This window comes from Eumetopias jubatus, unplaced genomic scaffold (assembly GCF_037043125.1).
Source record: "Eumetopias jubatus isolate StellerSeaLion01/CBP00866 unplaced genomic scaffold, mEumJub1_p1.0 scaffold_2, whole genome shotgun sequence".
In the NCBI taxonomy this organism is placed as follows: domain Eukaryota; kingdom Metazoa; phylum Chordata; class Mammalia; order Carnivora; family Otariidae; genus Eumetopias; species Eumetopias jubatus.
This window is the reverse complement of record NW_028274808.1, coordinates 134,571,701-134,590,850: the sequence shown is the minus strand read 5'-3', so window position 1 is coordinate 134,590,850 and position 19,150 is coordinate 134,571,701. Positions and strand designations below refer to the sequence as shown.

At 46.5% G+C, this 19,150-nt stretch overlaps 1 protein-coding gene across 1 annotated transcript; it reads right to left on the bottom strand.

Annotated features, from left to right (window-relative positions):
• Window positions 1-2,239: 2,239 nt before the first annotated feature.
• Window positions 2,240-7,337, bottom strand: NKX6-1 (NK6 homeobox 1). The gene is made up of 3 exons (XM_028124147.1): window positions 6,668-7,337; window positions 4,760-4,932; window positions 2,240-2,497 (listed from the first exon to the last, which is right to left on the bottom strand). The coding sequence occupies exons 1-3, from the start codon at window positions 7,335-7,337 to the stop codon at window positions 2,240-2,242; spliced, it is 1,101 nt and encodes a 366-aa protein (XP_027979948.1).
• Window positions 7,338-19,150: the final 11,813 nt, after the last annotated feature.

Genomic DNA, 19,150 nt, shown 5'->3' with positions numbered 1-19,150 from the left:
AAAGAAATTGGGCAGATTTGCATTCTTTCCATTACACCATGCCATCAGGAATATATTCTATAATAATTTCCTCAGGCAATCATATTCCCAGTTTTCAGTTGTTGTTTTCTTTTTTTTAATTTTCAAGGGAACAAAACAGACCCACACTTTCTTTACCTAAGGCTAGCCTGAAGAATCTACTGAATTCTATTGATTTTTCTCTCTTTGAACACAAGCTCATTAACCTGAAACACTAAGGGGATAACTATATTTCACCAACCCTATAACTGAGTGTCTGAAAACAAAAAGATCCCAAGACAGTGATAGAGCCCTCTCCCTAGGTAGGATTCCTTTTTCTCCCCCCTGCAAATCTAGCTGCAGAAGCTGTGACATTGATTCCATAACCCTAAAGACTTTCGCATCAGTTAGAAGAAGCTTTCTTTAAATTCATCCTTTATTGTAATGGTTAGCAAAATCAAGGTTCCTGTCTTTCCAACAACTTCTACAGTCTTACAAACTACAGAGTGTGGGTAAATATTAGCATCAAATAGCAGGGCTGCTGCACCAGCAAGCTCCACAGCCTCCTCTCGGCTAAGCGAGCTAGGGCTCCACCAAGGAGCTATCTTGGATATATGGAAATGAGGCCTTCCCAAAACCCTCCAGGGACTTCTTTGAAAAGGAAAAAGCGATCAGGAAAAAATTAGACAACACAGACATCAGAAGCAGCCTGTTAGACAAGTCTCTTCAAGAAGACCCACGAGTGGGGCTACATTTCTTTTATCTTCCTAATCCAAGAGAATTAGAGATGTGACCCTACTCTTAAATAAATAAATAAATAAATAGCAGCTATTTTACCCAAGGAACCAATATAGTAATTCTGTGGTCTTGACTTTTGAGATCTCTGGTGAGCTCAGATGATCTCTACCCTTCCATTCAAGGCAACAGATGTCTTCAAACTGTTTTTTAATTTGATTTATCCTTTGAAACAGAAAGTGCATTACATTTAACTGGTCTTGCAAAGGGGGGTTCTCTTCTCTTTACAAACCGAATTCCTTATATAAATTAATAAATGTTAAAGATGCTAATATATCACCATTATTAGCTTAAAAAAGAAAACAATATACATAGTCTATAGTATTCTTATGATACAAAACACTTCAAATTCAATTACAGCAACTAAATGAATTTTTATGTTTCTGACCCAGAGCAGTTGTAACAATTCCCACCATCTACTTTAACACGCATTTTTATCAGAAAAGAATTAAATTAAATACAAGCTATTGTAGCCCCTCCCTCCCCCATACTTTCTTTAAATCACTAATAAATAGCAACGAACGACTGTGCAATTTCTGAGAGGGACGGAGAGGCAGGTCTGAGGCCTTCCCTGGTTCCACGTCTTCTACTTCGAGTCCTGGAGGTGGCAGCGGGACGCCTGGCTAGGGGGTGGTCAGGGACGAGCAACGGGACAAAGGGAAAAGTGAGATTGAACAAACCCAACCCGGGCGAAGAGCGGGGGTGGAGAACATTCTTGTCTCGCTTCTCAAATTAAGTTCCAAATAAAAGGGAAACGTGTGGTTTGAGTAACTCTTAAAAGGGGGGGGGCGGAGTGAAGGAAGAAGGAGGGCCATCTTTTTATACCAAATTCAAAAAAAGCATTTTACATCTTAAATATTCACAATAAAGTAACTTCTAGTCAGTGTGACTCACGATTTATTTACAAAGAGCCTTCAACAGGTTGCTTTAGTCGGCACAGCAGTTTGTGGGAGGAGAAGCCGCCCTCTCTCCTCCCATCTGTGGCGGTGGCCCGCCCGCGTGGCTCCGAGGTCCCTGCGGTGGGTGTAGAGCCTCCAAGAACCCCTCTCCGCGCCCCGCCCCGGCCGGCCGCGGGGGCCCAGGCGGGAGGGGCCGGTGCGGGGACCGCGGCGGCTCGCGCAGCGGGGGGACGGGTTTAGGGAACCGAGCGGGGCCGGGAGGGTGGCCCAGCTGCGAATTTCGGTTGCCTTATCTATGCAGTGCGTTTCGAGGTCTTTTCTGCCTTCTGATCCAACCCCCGAGTCTCTCTCTCTCTCTCTCTCTCCCCCGGCCCCCTCAACTTCCAGGTTAAAAAAATAGATATGTACATCTCAGAAAATAGCAAAGAGCCCCGGCAGTTGGGGCCGGGTCCTCCGGGCCCCGAGGGACGGGCAGGTGGAGCGCGCGCGGTCCCCGGGGCGGCGGCCGGAGGCCCGGCAGGCGCCGGGGGCGGGGGGGCGGCGGGCGCTCAGGACGAGCTCTCGTTCTCGGACGCGTGCAGCAGGAGGCCGCCGCCGCCGCTGCTGGACTTGTGCTTCTTCAGCAGCTGCGTGATTTTCTCGTCGTCCGAGTTGGGGTCCAGAGGCTTGTTGTAGTCGTCGTCCTCCTCCTCGTTCTCCGAAGCCCCCTTGAGCCGCTCGGTCTCCGAATCCTGCTTCTTCTTGGCCGTGGCCATCTCGGCCGCGTGCTTCTTCCTCCACTTGGTCCGGCGGTTCTGGAACCAGACCTGAGGGCCAAGAAAGGGGAGGAGAGGGAAGCCAGGGGGACAGGAATTGAAGGCGAGCGGATCCAGGCAAGGCTGCCTCTCCCAGGCCCCCAGGTGGCTCCAGCGGGCGGGCCCCTGACGGCCTGCCACCCTCCCTCAGAGACCTCCCTTGTTCGGGCCGTCAAAGTCCGTCTCCAACGCCCCAGCTTCCTCCGAGTACCCGGCACCAGGAAACTGACTGCCGTTGCCATAGCGATAGTAACACAAGAGTACAGACGTTGTCAGTGAGCTATCTCTAAGAAGAGAACAAACTTGGAAACTTAAAGTAAGTTTCCCTAAAAATGAGCCCGCTTTCCTACTTTGTAGTTTGAAGTAGAAAACTTCTCACCTTCCTACGTTTGCCTCATAATGACTGTGATTTTATTTGTTGTTTACTTTCTTAGATTAAGACTTTGAAACATCTTGAAGTGTACTTGCTTCTTAGTGTGATTTGTGGGGGAAAGTACGGCATTTACCCCAATTACCTCCGTTCTCCTTTTCATTTTGGATATTTGTCTGTTTCACGGATCTCAAGTCTGAATCCACACAAACATGGTAGGTAAACACTCCCCTCCCCATTTACACTTGTAATGTACCATGTAAAGTTAAAAAAAAAAAAAAAGAAAGAAAAAAGAAAAAGATTTGCCAAAACAGAAACCTCAAATCACTAATAATAATCAACATAAATGCTTGAAAATATTGAATAGGTTAGCTAAAATCATCACAGTAGTTTGTGTGTGAGTCTTTCTCTGTGGTTTAATGTTTTTCATAAAACCAAAAATCAAGCTGAAATTTTCATTAGTTATTTTTTAAAGTGAAATTTTGCCAATTACATTATTTCCCACTGTTAGCATTCCTAGTCTCTCAAATATTATTTTAATATTGTTCTTCTCTAAGACATTTATTTTATATAACAAATATTTTAAGCTATTCACGATGTTTGACACCGTGTTTGATACACATAATTTAACCTAAAGCATCAGCAATAAGCAACCAATTTCCCAAAGATATTATCCTCTTTTTATGCTACTCATCCATTTTCTCATCCGTTATGTATTTATCTAGAGAATCAGAATTGTTAAGAAAGTGATTTTTATTTTCCTTATACAGCTATAATAATTCACTTCTAGCCACACAGACATATTTACGGTGACAATGAAGACTTCCAGATTACTGTGGTAGGCTCTGTACCAACCATTGCAAAAATAATTTTAACTGTGATGGTATTCTAATGGTCACGTACAAAATCACTCCTGAAATGCATTTTATGATGCTTGCCTGGGGAGGAAATACACTCTAACCAGCAGACGTGGCTAACAGTTATTCCTATTTAAGTTAAGGAGCAACAAGATTACTAATGAAAACAGACTTACACTCCTTCCCCTCCAAAAACACCCAAATATAATAAACTGAAGAAGAGACACAAAAAAAGAATACTAGAAATAATGGAAACCACTAGATTTAATTTACCTACTGGTTCAATCCTTTTATTTTTCAGGGAAAGATTTCTCAAATTTGATTCCCTGGAAATATACTATACAACTCAATTATAAGCTAAGTGACATTTTAATTATAAATTGTCACAAACAGTAAAATATCGTACATCTGTTGATGAACTTAAACAGAATTCTTTCATAATACAGTAATAATCTTGTCAATTCATTTGGAAAATTGCTATTCCAAAGTTTTGGTCCTCAGGTAAACTAAAAGCAGATTCATGTCCTGCGAAGTTGGATCCTGTGGACCTTTTTTTTTTTAACTACAAGTTAATTTAGTGGCACTATAGGGCTGATCTACATCAGGAAATTATATAACTAGCGGAGCTTGCATTGACAAAAGCTTGAATATCCTTACAGATTGAATAAATAGAAGCTATCTAACTGGCGTGATCTATTCTAAGGGCTGATATTTCGGTCATGCTTTTATTCTCCAATAATGGCGAGTTCCCCCAGCACATGCTGCTATCTAGATTAACCTAATTTCAAAGGCGGGGGCTTGATTCCTTTTGTTCATCAACAGTTCGCCCGCCTCGAGACCCCAAGGGCCTTTGTAACCCCCACTCCTACCCCCTTCGCTGATTTCATCTTCTCCCCCGTCTCCTCAGATCCGCACCCCCGAGCGGCTGTTTGTTAGAGGGGTGTGTGTGTGCGCGCGCGCGCGTGCCCTTGTGTGTGCGTGTCTGTGTGCGCGCGCGCGCGCTGGGGATTGGGAGACCATCCCTCGAGGTTTGCAAAGTCTACTCACCTTGACCTGACTCTCCGTCATCCCCAACGAATAGGCCAAGCGAGCCCTCTCGGGCCCCGCCAAGTATTTCGTTTGTTCGAAAGTCTTCTCCAGAGCGAAGATCTGCTGGCCAGAAAACGTGGGTCTCGTGTGTTTTCTCTTCCCGTCTTTGTCCAACAAAATGGATCCTTGATCTGCGAGAACGGATAAAAAAGGGAAGGGGAAAAACAATCGGTTACAAGCGGCTCCACTGAACAGAAACGAACTCAAAACACGATGTTTTTTGGAAAGCTTATTCCGCGGCAGACATCAGAAGTGTCTGGCGCTTCCAGTCCCACCGCGCGCCTCCCTTGGCCTTTTTACGCCCACCTGTTTTTAAAAGCCGGGTGTGTTTGGAGCCGCAGTAAATAACCTTCTGCCGAACACAGACGTCAAACAGGGAGGGAGCGCATTACTGAAGTTTGCCGGGGCCGAATCACCAGGCCCCAGTAAATTGAGGAATGCCGGGAAAAGGCCCCTCTCGCCTCCCAGTCCAGTCAGTGCTCGCTCGGCCCCGGAGACTTTGCTTGAGGATGACTAGTTTTTTTTTTTTTTTCTTTCCTTTTTTTTTTTTCCCTTTCCTTGAACGCTTTCTTAACCTGTGTCCGCACAACAAAGGGCGCCTTGTTTTTTGCACACGAGAGAGCTAAATCGCCCCCAAGTCTAACGCCTCTGCGGCCGAGGGGGAGGGGGTGCCGCCTTTGTTGGAGGTCCCTACGTGGCCATCAAAACCAATACAATAGCGTCTCCCCGACACCCTCACCCGCCCGGGCCGCCCTCCATCCTGAGGCTTCCCAAAGGAGCCTCTACTTAGCTCCCGCAACTTCCCTTAGTTACTGCCGTTAAGCCACACGAAAGAGGTATGGAGCCTTGGGGGACACGGTCAAGAGCAAAGAACAGAACAAGAGAAAGACCTGGGCTGGGCCTCGAACCCCACTTGGAAGACTAGGAGCCTCCGCGGCGGTGGCCAACTACCCAGAAGATTGGACGGATCCCGGGGCAACTCAATTGGTTCCAAGCAAGGTCTTGGTGGGATGTGCATATTCCCCGGTCCTTCTGTCGCCGCCTCGTTCTTCCTCTGGTTCATTTTCATGTTAGGATGTTGAGGGCCACGATGCTTTTCAACATTCCCAGGCCCAGGATGTCCCGGCCCTTCGCCACCCCCACCCCCCCTTCCCGGGGCCGAGGCGGGTGGGAAAGTGAGAGCCCAGCGGAGGGGAGTGGCCCGAAGTGACTGAGCTTGCTCCTGCGGCTGCCGCGGGCCTGTCTTCAATGGGCTCACCCGGCCCGACTGTACTGGGGCGGGGAGGGTGGGGGAGCTCCTCGAAGGGGAAGAGGTTAGGTAGGGACACCTTGGGCCGAGACGTACTAGCAAATACACGCACTTGGGCCGGGGTTGTCGAGGGCTTGCCGCGGTCGTTCCCCATCAGTTCGCAGGGAGGCCAGTTAGGCTGGCGTAGGTGGAGTGGGGCCCTGGCCGACAGGCGGGAGACAGGAAAGAATGTGTGTAGCCGGGGTCTCAATGGCCTCTCCTGCCCTTCCCACCTCTTTAACCCAGGCAGGGCCTGAGATTGTCGTCAGGCTGCTCCAGAGTAGCCGGGGCCTCGGGTGAGACCCACGCCTAGCACCGCGTTGTTTTTAACGCGGACTCATGCACACCCGCTCCTCGAGGCGTGCCCAAGACTTGGAGAGCGCGGGGGGAGGGGGGCCTTGGACGCAAGCTCAGGGAAGCCAGAGTCCCTCAATGAATGCCCTGGCAGAGCCCAAATCGTGCGATTCTGGCGCTGCCAACCTACTGGGGGGCCAAGAGGGTGCACGGATCCCCATGCACACCAGGGGCCATGACCCGAGAGTGGGCAGAACACGCACAACTCAGGCGATCATACTCACGAGGAGTGCAGGCCAGGCGGGCGTCCCTCCAGGGTGGGCTCTGCATAACTCCTGGCCAGAAGATGGGCGTCCGGCCGGGCAGCTCGGCCAGCGGCTTGGGGTACCGACCTACCGCGGCCACGGCCGCTGCGCTGGGGCTGAAGTAGAGCCCAGGCGGCGGCGGCGGTGGACTCAGGCTGCTGAAGCGGGGCAGGCCAGCCAGCAGCCCCGCTGGGGATGAGGCGGCGGCTGCAGCGGCCGCGGCCGCGGCGGCAGCTGCGGAAGCGGAGGAAGCGGAGGTGGACGAGGAAGAGGAGGAGGAGGAACCCGAGGGCGAGGCGGAGGGCAGGGCGGCCCCTGAGGCCACGGGCATGGAGGGCCGGCTCAGGATGTCGTTGATGCCGTGGGGGGTGGCGGCTGAGAGCTGCTGTGGGGGGCTGCCCAGGGATGAGAGCCCCCCCGCGGGCGGGGGCTTCAGGCTGCCTGGGTTGTGGGCGCCCAAAGGCGGGGAGGGCGACGAGGAGGAGGATGAGGAGGACGAGGAGGAGGGGGGGCCGGTGGGCAACGGGGGGTATGCCGCGGGGTACAGCGGGGTCTTCATTTCGGCCATGCTGTGCAGGGCAGCCAGGGGCGGGCTGCTGAGCAGGAACGCGCTCTGCCGGGTGCCCTCCATCGCCCCCACCGCTAACATCCCACGGCCAGGCCGGAGCCCGCAGCCACTCAGCGAGGGCGCCGGCCGGTGCCCCGGTGGGGCTCAGGAGAGCGAGGAGTGCCGAGGGCGCGAGCGAGGAGTAGCTCCGCGCTCCCAGAGGCGACCTGCCAACTGGGCCAAGGACGCCGCCGCCGAGAGTTGCTCTCGAAGCTGCGCAGCAGAAATGTCCAAACACGCCACTGGAGAGGCGGTGGCTCGCCGAGATCAGTGGGCGTCCGGGCGGGTTTGGCTGTCCTTTCGCTCCGCTCCTACAGTCGTGGACTCAATCTCGGTCTCTTCTCTCTCTTCACTTTTCCTCGCCTCTCAATGTGCGCTACTTCCCATCTCCCCGGGAGAAATAAGCAAAGCAAAACCCAGACCGGCCCCAGAGTTTGCAACAAAGTTAAGAGTCACCGAATCTCCACTTCGATGTTGGCGTATAGGGACTGGCTCGCTTTCTTTGGGGAGGTTTAAAGGACTCCAGGTTCCGCCGGACGCGCTCCTCTAATCTTACTTGACTGCCCTGTTCTTTCGCCGCGAGGCTGATTCGCACTCGGCGCTCGCTGCTCCCGGGGAGAGAGAGAGCGCATCCAGCCCGCGGGAGGATTTCGCCTCTGGGCGGGCTTCCTCCGCCGACTCTGCCAGGGGCTGGTGCGCCAGAAGGGGCAGTGCCACCAATCCCCGCCGCTCCCGGATTCGGCGCGCCAACCCGCCTTCCCCTCTGGGCCACGGGGCACTAGAGTTGCAGTATTGAAAAGAAAAATGGGGAGGAAAAAAAAAACACAGAAAAACAAAGACTAAGTGTGAAAAGTCTGACGGCTTCGGTTACGGCTCCGTTCGTCTGTCCACTTCTGCAAACGGGCCTGGCGACCCCCGCCCCACCCCCCCAGCACCCTCTCTTCCTCTCACTCTCCGCCTTTGCCTCTCCTCTCTCGCATTTTCTTCGCGGCTTTACAGGCTTCGTTCTTCTAAGTCCTGTGCTCTGGCCAAGCTGACCCTCTCCGGCTCTTCCACTCCCTCCCTCTCTCTCTCCTCTCCTCTCTCCTCTCTCCCTCCGGGCCTGACAGTTCAGATGAAGCTCTCAAAGGTAATAAAACATTTACATCACTCCCTACCCCTCTTTAGCTGGGGGACGAAAAGAAGGGGGAACTGGGGGTCCAAAATGAGAACTTTGAGGGACGTCACTCAGAGGCGGCCGGGGAGGCGGAGCCGAGGAGCCGGGTACAGGCCGGGGGCGTAACCACCGTCTCCAATTGCGCGCAGCCTCGGGCAGCGCGTCGCCTCTAGGGCACGCCCACTCCGGAGCGCCGCACCCACTGACTGGCTGAGGAGGGCAAGCCGTAGGGCCGCGCCCGCTTGGTTCCCGCCTCCTCCCACCTCCATCGCTTCTGTGGGTGGGGTCAGGGGGTGGGGCCTGGCGAGTGGCGCGGTTCCGCCTTGGGGCCAGCGGACGCCTCAATTAATTGTGTTAAATAAAATGGAGAAGTGGAGGGGGGAGCAGAGACTGAGAGGGCATTACTTTTTAAAGAGAAGAATAATGAAAACCCGTCCCTTTTATGGAAAAGCAGTTCATATTCTTCCTTCGCCATCCCCCCTCGCCTGCTCGCGTCACCCTACCCACCCCCCTTTCCCCCACGAGCTCGCGACGCCTCACCTCGAACAGTCTGGTCCCTTGTAAAATGGAGCTAATGGAGCGGGCAGCCGGCGCAGCCCTGGCCTAGCTCCTTCTTTTGAAGGGATTAATTAAAGGCCATCTGGGCTCTTCCAGAATTGTGTAAATTAATTTGCTGCTCCTTAAGCCTGTCGATGTTCTTAATCCCCTAGTAGGCCGAAGGGTCTTCCTCTTCCATTTCTGCCACCTCCTCTTTTCTTCTCTGTTCTTTCTTCGTTACTTTTCTTTTCATTCCTAGGTTTCTCCGCAATGATATCATTTACAGGGTTACTCAATACTCAGAGAACAGAATCAGCTTAATGGGAATATTTGTTTTTCAGGTGATGTTTAGATCTGAGAGGAGTGAACTCTTTTTTTTTTTTTTTTAACTTTTCTTTCCTTCGATTCTTGTCGTTATTTGTTCTGAGTTTACACGGGAGCAGAATCACCAAAAGGGGCATCTATATAAAGAAGTATCTGGGTACCCCCCAGGGGACTATAAGTTTTTGAAAACTGTCTCCAAAGCTCTGGCCCCTTGCCCTCAACTACAGGGTTGTTTTGAGAGATGGAGATGTCCAGCCTTCTGGGTTGTGGTGATGGGATGTCTAAGATTTAGGAGTTGAAGAGTGATTTCCTTCATTCCCTTTCTATCTTCCATCCCTCGTCCCTTGTATGAGAATCTTGAGATTGCTGGCAGGGTTGAGCTGTGCAAGGGAGGAGGAAGACTTTTGCACAATTCTGAGATTTCAGGATGTTGAAGTAACACACCAATGAGGGGTAGTCACTAAAGCAATTTGGATGAGATCATGAAGTCCAAACTTAATTCTTAGAAAATAGAATTAAATAGCTCAAGAATAAAATCTAATCGGTACCTCCCATGGATGGAGTTTGACTGAGTGCCAAAGCACTCCTATGGGTCCAAGCACCAAAAGCTAGGAGGGCTTATTCCGCTTTAATAGCTCTCATTTCTAAAGCTTTGGTCTTTTAAAGGTGGCAGTTTGCGTTTGAATTGTTTTTTTAAAATGTTTTTGTTTACCCTTTGCCACTTTTATTATTCATTTCTGAGATAAAAGTAATTTTGTTTTTATTTAGTCCCCCTCTTCCCTCTCCACCCGCCGGTATTAACTTCGAGACTGGGCTAAATGGATCACTTCTCAGACCTTAGACTCTGACCTGAAGGAAGGTGAATTCCTTCCTCCACATGAATTATGCTGAGTCGGGCAAGAAAAGTGTTCATGTGGGGACTGTCTGCATTTCCCTACGAGGGAGTATGCTCTGCTGGGCTATGGGTCTAAACCCCAGCACCCTGCCATTTCGGCCAAAAGACTGCGACCGGAGGATGAGGCAGGGAGCCCAGCCGAGGCCGAGTTGCTGGGGCCCCTCTACCCCTCGCTTCGTTACAAACGAAACTTTTCCTTACCTCGCGGGCTTCCACTTGACAGTGGCACACAGTCTCCCTCCTGAACCCCCGCGCCTGGGCCACCAGCGACATCCTCACATTCCCCCAGTACACCGCATTCTCAAGAACTAGGTAGGAATGGGTGGGGGGGAGGAGAGGAGGCCAGTGATCCCCAAAGATTCCAATTTCCAAAAACGATCCCCCCTTTATTTCATGTAAATATTGTGACCCGGGAAAGAAATGGATATTCTCCTTTTGTAAATTTAGTATCTGATACGGAGAGAAGTGAGGTAAAGAGACAGAGAAATATGAGAGAGACGTTCAACTCAATCCAACCAACTCTGGCTTAACTGACATTGGTAAATAGTTGCAAAGCTGGGTGCAAGGCATCTCCATCATTTGCTTTTATTTATCATTCACACTGAGGAATTAAAATAGCAGCATTTTTTTCTTGTGACAACAAAACAATTCTGGGGTCTGTGTACCTTGATCTCCGGGGTTTAACCCTGGGTGCCTGAATCCTGCGTGGGGCAGCTTATATTCCAGACACACACTGCGCTGTGCTGAAGGAAGGCGGGTGCCTCCTGCCTGGTGCTGGTTGTCATCGATCTGCTCTGTCTGTCTCCAGCTGGGAGCGGGAAGAGCGAGGGGCGTCTTCCGAGGGGGGTGGGCTGCTCCTGTCACTCGCGCACGGAGAGATGTCCCTGCCCCTGCAGAACTATTACCACCTTAGGGGCCGAGTCTTGGAAGAACAGATCCTGATGCCGACCAGGGAGGCCTGTTTCTGGTCGGGGCCGTCCTGCACGCGGCTTACAGACGCCCTAGAGAGTCCGACTTTCCCTTGCGGAATCCCCAGGACCCGCACGCCTTTCTGCCCACGACCTAATAAAGTCGGACATTTCTAAGTCCAACTAGAAGACTCTAGCAGTAGAACGTGTAACACGTGGTCGCGACACCCCCCTCGCATCTCTGCACAATATATATATTGGGGGGGGGCTGTGTTTGAAAGCGAACGATTTGCATTTTAATTGAAAAATAAATGAAAGAGTGTTGGCAAATTTTGAGGTTGCAAAAAAAGCTAAAATGATAGGGATGAGGAAAGCTACACGCCTCCCTTGACTTTCTTGAGCCGGAGAACAAACAAACCAGTTTTCAAGTTACAGTTGTTAGCCTGCTCCCACTGTTACGCAGCCTGTGCGATCCCCCTGACCACCTTACCCTCGGTCTAACCCTTGACTCAGAATCGCCTGGCGTGTTTGGATTCTTCTGCTTTAAGTTAAAGGAACAGCCACTAAATTCAGGGTAACTCGCAGAAGGAATGCAAATGAAATCTCAGCTAAATGTACTTAAATTCAGCAGTCGGGAATGAATGATAACTCTTCTTCCCCAAATATATTAACGTCCAGTGTCGGGGATACTCAAGTGTAGCCACAAGAAGCCTATTTTACATTCGCAAAAGGCAGGGGACACGGGCGGGGGTGGCGGGTATGAAGGGAATTAGGTGTGTGTTTCCGGCCAATAACCTCTCTGAAATGTGTTTGCTTGAATTGCCTAGATGACTTCTTTAAGGACTCCACTTCGCCAGGGAGTGGGGCCTGTGCGGGCTGAACCCGGAGGCCAGCTGGGTTTATGTGAGTGTTGTAAGAGGGGTCGAGCAGGCACAAGGGAGAAAGAAGAAATGTCCACAAGCTTGAAACAAGTCAGTCTCAGAGAAGGAGAGCAGGGGAAAGGGGCTGCTTTTCTGTCCGTCCGTCTCTTTGCCTCCTGTAAACGCCATGAAGGGGAACTGGACCCTTGGCTGCTTCTGCTGACCAGCAACTAAGGAGACGGATTTGGGAAGCGTTGGAGTAGAAAGAGGCCAACAAATGCCCGGTGACTGAGAGCGCTGTAGGGTCTTGTGGTCCACGTTCTCCCAATGAGGCCAACAAAATATGTGAGGGAAGCGACTGGTGTAGACTTAGAATCCGCTATCGGAAAGATCTCAAACCCCAAGCCAGGACATCCCTCAGGGATCTTCCAAATGTCAGCATGGCCCTCCTGCTGCACAGTCACTGAATAGGTACTGAGGTCTCACGGGGATACGTGCACTCGGAAGGGAGGGTTCTGAAACGTCCCAGAAGATGAAGAACACTAAAGTCCAGAAATGTCTGTAATATCAAAATCCAAATTCAGGAACGAGAGTAAATGCAAGAAAACACTAAATACCTTGCTGGAGAGAAAACTGGTCTTGAATTTCAGCAAAGCACGTAGACATGTATATATAATCCTCTCCTCTCCAGAATTTTCTGCGGAGACCCATTTGCTTCCAGGGAACACCCCCTTGCTTGCAAGTATATTCTGGAAAACGGGCTCTGGCGTGGAAATCCTGTGCTTGAAGGAATGTCTGTGGGTTACTACAATTCCTTTACGGAATAAAATGCTAGCCCAGTTTGATCCACCAGATTATATAGTGTCTGATGTGAACAGCCATGAAAAACTTATACCTGTATACCTGTATAAATAACATCCACGGAACATAATTTAGGTAATTTAGTTCCTCTTTATGTCCTGCTTAGAGTTGTTGCTTCTGACTTGGGTGTGCGTGCATGTGTCAGAATGGGTCCTTCCAGTGCCTCACACATGCGGCTCCTTATTCTTCGTTGAGAAAAAGTTATTTCATTTGCATTGCTGCTTGGTTTACAAGTGTCTGCGTCCTTTAGAAGGCCCTTTGAAAAAAAACCCTGAGCAGTTACCGCCCTCTTGTGGAAAAAAAACTTCTTAGCGTTTCATTCTATCGAGGGAAGACCAGCCTCCCGAGTTGTTTAAGTGCCATACAGGATTTACTATCTCAATGAGGCATCTGCCTTTGTTTCACTCCAGGGTTCATGGATTAACATTTACTTAATTTTATCTGAAAATGCCAAATTCATAAAACGAAGTGTGGGTCTGACAGTTCTTGCTTTCTCAAATAGCAAAAGCTCCCTAAAATGAACATTTGAGATTTTAAATCTTTCTTCCTCACCTACCCTTTTGATGCTTTGTTGTTGGACTCAGTGGTACTAAAACAAGTTTCTATTTTTATTGGAATCATTTTTGTCTTCTACTTTTCTTCCCTGATTATCAAAACAATACTATGCTCAATACAGAACACTTGGAAAGTAGAGACAATTATAGAAACAAAGAATGGCCCATAATCCCACCTTCAGGGGCAAATGCTTCTGATATTTGGCCTATGTACTTGCTATCTTTTCTCCAGGTTTTAGGCTATGCTTTGTTTTAATGGTTGAGATCACAATGAGTGTATCCTTAAGCCTGTTTTAATAACCTGCTTTTTCCACTTATTGAAGCAGTTGCCGCTCAGCTCTGAAATCTGCCAGACTTTGTCTTCTGTGGGGTGAAAAGGACCCTGAGCATGTGTCAAAAGACATGGGTCTTACAAAAAGGTAATCTTGCACGGAGGCAATGTGCTCCAATACCTGATTTTTCCACTCACCATTATCCCCTTCAGGTCCTCAGACACTTTGTCACTAGTTCTTAGAATTTTATGACATAATAATAATAACAATAGCTAACACTGAGTGTCTACAATTCTGAGTATAGTATAAATTCAACAGCAACTCTGAATCTCTGAATTAGGTACTATGGTTGCCCCCATTATAAGGATGGGAAAAGATGATGAAAACTAAAGCAAGGAAAATTAAGTAACTCATTTAAGATTACACAGCTACTAATTGGGGAAGATGGGGTTTAAGCCCCAAGTAGTCTGGCTCTAAAATCTACACTTTTAACCACTACATTAAACTGCCCCTCTGAAACTGAAGAAAAAAAAAATTTTTAATGCATATGAAAGCAGTCTGAATATTGTGAATTGATAAACAAATATTAGCATATTCCATCACGGAATAAAAACCACAACTCACATTTTCTTAGATAAGAAAAACATTTAAAGGGGCTTGGGAGCTTCTTGAATTCTTTTTTAAATTACTCAAATACAGGGGCGCCTGGTTGGCTCAGTCAGTTAGGTGTCTACCTTTGGCTCAGGTCCTGATCGCAGTCCAAGGAGAGAGCCCCACGTCAGGCTCCCTGCCCAGAGGGGAACCTGCTTCACCTTCTCCTCCCTGCTCCTGCTCTTTCTCACTATCTCTGACTGTTTCTTTCTCAAATAAATAAATAAAATCTTTAAAAAGCTATTCAAATACAAATTTAATTCTGAAAATAATATTAGGTATTATTAGACAAATATTTAAATTTCAAAATAATTTTGATTTTAGTTACCTTTAAAAATTAATAGACTTTATTTTTAGAGCAGTGTTATGTATTTTAATTTTTAACTTTATTTTTTCTTTTAGCATACACACACCTCAGCTTCATATCTTCATTCCCTGATCATAGATTTGCCTCACAGATGGTATAGATTGTAGCTTTAAAATCCATTCAAAGACCAAGTAGTCTTCAAAACAAATCATTCATCCTGGCCATCTTACTCTGCAAAATTGCCAAAGATGTAGGTTATCCCCTTGGTCACCAAGAAAATCTCCAATTACTTGGGATACTTCGTGTATCATGGAGTAATGAGCAAATCCAAGTGGTACGAAAGTCATTTTACATCAGCACGGTTTAGCTATCAACCAACCGGAAGTGTTACTCTGTCTATTAAGATGCATGTACTATTTATCAGCCTGGAATTCGGCAACTCCATCAAGCTCTGGTTCCTGCCCTACACCCTCCTAGCTGTGATCTTAGGTAAGTTCGTTACTTTTTATATAAAACTGGCACTCTTGAAGAGATGCTGGATCTAGTGCACTATCTTCCCTAGGATTGTCTTGTAGAGGTGATCTTGCAGTGATTGTCACCCTTGTGTCTATGGGGGGGCAAGTTTCCTCAAAGGAAGTGAACGTTTCTGATCTTAATTATTAGTGGAAGAGCAGGAAGGAAGGAAGGAAGAAGGAAGGAAGGAGATACTTCAAGGCAGGCCTTAGATAATTAGAAAAGAGGAAATGTTTACCTCACTCAATGTCCCTTGTTTTGGTTTGGATTTCGAGCTCTCCAAGGTGTTTTTAATGTAGAGGCTAAAGATAAGCACTGTCACTGGAGGCAAAACTTGAACCAAGAAGGAGGAAATCCTGCAAAGAACCCCAAATTAATGATGAATATGTTGTATAAACTAGTTTATCTTGTTTTATGACACTCATTTTTGCACTGCAATTTTCTCTAGATTATAAGTAAGGCTTTGTTGAAATGTTCTAGCATGGTCTAAGAATTGCTCCTGGAAAGTACAAATCCACTGTCCACATTTGGACAGAATATTAAAGAGAGACCTGTGCCCCTCCTAGGCCATCTAGGTTAGCTATCCAGGTACTTCTCCCTTCCAGCTCAGAAATATTGCCCCACCTTAGGAAGGAGAGTATTAGTGTACGATAAGAAGTGACAATTTGTGGGGCGCCTGGGTGGCTCAGATGGTTAAGCGTCTGCCTTCCACTCAGGTCATGATCCCAGGGTCCTGGGATCGAGTCCTGCATTGGGCTCCCTGCTAGGCAGGGAGCCTGCTTCTCCCTCTGCCTCTGCCTCTGTCTCTCTCTCTGACTCTCATGAATAAATAAATAAAATATTTAAAGAATATATTAAAAAAAAGAAGTGACAATTTGTGTTTTTTTATAGAAATGTGCAGTCCTCTGGCAGGTTAAGAGATTACAGCAAACAATGAGAACAAGGACCACATTGGTTTAAAACAATGGCTCTTAACCCTATTAAAACTAGTGCTACCAGTGTCATGGAATGAATATTTGGTAATGGGTCTTTTACTACTCTGAAATTATATTAATAGGTAATATAATCTACCTACCCACATAATTTCCAAAACAATTAATATAGAGCTTGAACTATAACACAAAGGAGAAATAAAAGGAAAACTATTTATAATGATATAATATATAATTCTGTATGTAAATGCACAGGGACTATCTACACTGAAGACAATGAAATAATCAGACATACCTATATATAGAATCACAATAAATGCAGCCATTGCAAATACAGGCTAATTAAGGAGTTTCAAATATTATTAGTGGCACTGACATTTGTGTGTTGATTTTTCAGAAATGGTGACTAACTCTTGAATGATACAAAGTATGTCCTTCTCTTAGTTTATATGGAAGTTACCTTCTTGGGTAAATCTATGTTTATTGAAAACATATAGAAATGCTTTGTGTTTATATATAAAACAGAGTAAATTCTGGGCTCAATAATAATAAGTAGATTTTTTACCTACATAAATATTCATTAGGAGGATTTAAATTTTTACTTTTGCAGGAATGTTCCATGTATTATAGGACATCTCACCTCCCTGGGCCCTGCCTGTTAACAGTGTATTGCCCTTAACCAGTCTGGCAAAGGAAAAGCACCCACAGATTTGCCAAATGCCCCCAATGAAAATCACTGTTTTACAACTTGAGACAGTTTTTTTAAATTATTTTTTTAAAGATTTTATTTATTTATTTATTTGACAGAGAGAGAAAGAGCACAAGTAGAGGGAGCAGCAGAAAGAGAGGGAGAAGCAGGCTCTCCGCCGAGCGGGAACCAGATGTGGGACTCGATCCCAGGACCCTGGGATCATGATTTGAGCTGAAGTCAGACGCTTAATGACTGAGCCACCCAGGCACCCCAATCAATATTACATTGCATGCATTTCTTTTTTTGACCCTCATCTTGCAGAGTAACTGATAATGAAAATATGCATGCTCTCACATAAAGTGGATATAAATAAAATTAATCTTGAAATCCAGGTTACGAATTAGTTTAAATGACAGTATTTAATATTTACTAACTCCCGTCCCTGTGCCCAGTACTGTGATGGAAATTTAACAGATACAGAAAGCATAGCTCTTGCCCATGGCAGTCCATTGTCCTTGGAGAAACTGAGTACATACAGTATATGAAATGTCTGGAGATAATTAAGCAACATTTAGTAGAGCTTGTGATTTAAAAGCATAAACTAAATATTGTAGGAATACAGAAGTATACAATGTTGTTAAAGGGTGGTGCTTAGAAAAGAAAGCTTTGCGAGAAAGGACCAGTCACTTATAGTGGGTCTTAAATGAAAGCAAGGTTTACAGAAAAAGAATGAGAAAGAGAATTCTGGTTCTAGAGAAGAGCATTGTAAGTAGAAAGAAAGCATGTAGTCAAGAAATCAAGAAATAAATGAATGTGATGTTGGCAAGGGAGGAGATGATATGAAAATACATTTCAGCATTTACTAGGTGCTTATTTTGTACCCTTGACACAATGGAGAGATGAGGAAAGGGCATTGCTTCATAGGGGTGGAAACTTTTAGTTCTTCCTGAAAATATGAGATTAACTCAAATTTCCCTCTAATTGTGCCAAATACCTGTGTTCTTTCCATTAGTATTTACCTACTATTCCTTGGATCCATTTTTGCAGGACTTTACTGCTCATACCTCAATCAGGTGAGAAAAGAAACAAAACCCAGATGGAGGCAAATGACACAGGATCAGACCAAGGAAAGAACCAGAAGCACCTCCCCCAGCCCCATGGGAGAATTAGACTTAAAACAAATGGAAAAATCAGTAGTTTAGGACACTAAACCCCACAGGAATAAGAACAGAGAAATTCAGGGTTCCTAAGCCACATTTGAGAATCCCACTTCAGAAGTCTAAGCCAAAGACAAATAAAATTGTTCAGACCACTTAGGAACAAATGTCATGTTTTATAATCACAGCTACAATTCCCAGGTTTGGGGCCTCTCTTTGGTTAGGATTAACCTCGATTAGGATTTGGGGTCCCAGAATAGCATGGATTATTTAATCTTGGCAGACCTAATTTTTCTCATCTTCAAAATATCGATGGGTAAAGGAGAGAGTTGATTTAGGTCATTTTGTGGTGCTCTTTGATGCTCATATTCTGTGGGTCTAATAATCAACCAACAGCCAGGTGTTTGCAAAAGAGCAATGTAAAGGCTGGTATGAAGCGGACTGCAGGGTTGGAACTAAGAAACCAGTGAGGAATACCAGCAGACTCCAAAGAAGGAGGCCAATGAAAATACTGCTAACCAGCAGCTGTGGTTTGGTTTCCAGAGGGCTGGCTTTCTGGAAGGCTGCTACCCACTGGCTAGATGCGATTTCTGTACTCAGAGCAGTGCAGAACACTTGCGATCAAGCTCATTTAGGCACTTACTTTAACTTAACGCTGTTTACATTATGCTGAGGTATTACAGTCACGTGCATCTGCACAGCATTTACTTCCCCAGCATTCTAAGACCCATGACAGGCGGTGACTCATTCTGTAAGAACTCTCCAAGGAATTAATTCATAATTATTTATTATTTTAAAAAATTATATTACAGGCAACAGACCTCAAAGACTTACTAGAAGGATGGCATCACCACCTATCTACAATTTGGAATAGGAAGAGATATATGGGCAGGCACAAAGATGTTTAAAATATTTTGAGAACAAATTCAAAATCTGTTTCTACATTTTGGATGCGAATCGAGTCCAGAAGTGGAAGCAAGGTGTGATATTGAAGGTTTATAAACAACTTGTATTTCTAAAATTTCTGGAATATAGTGAGTAGAAAGAGTGCTTTACTGGAAAGTGGAATCTTAGGTTCTAGCACTCCGTCTGGTTTTCCTCATCCTTAAAAAAAAAAAAAAAAACATTAAAATGTATGTTTATGCAAAAACTTTTTTTAAGATTTATTTATTTATTTATTTATTTATTTATTTATTTGACAGAGAGAGATAGTGAGAGAGGAAACACAAGAAGGGGG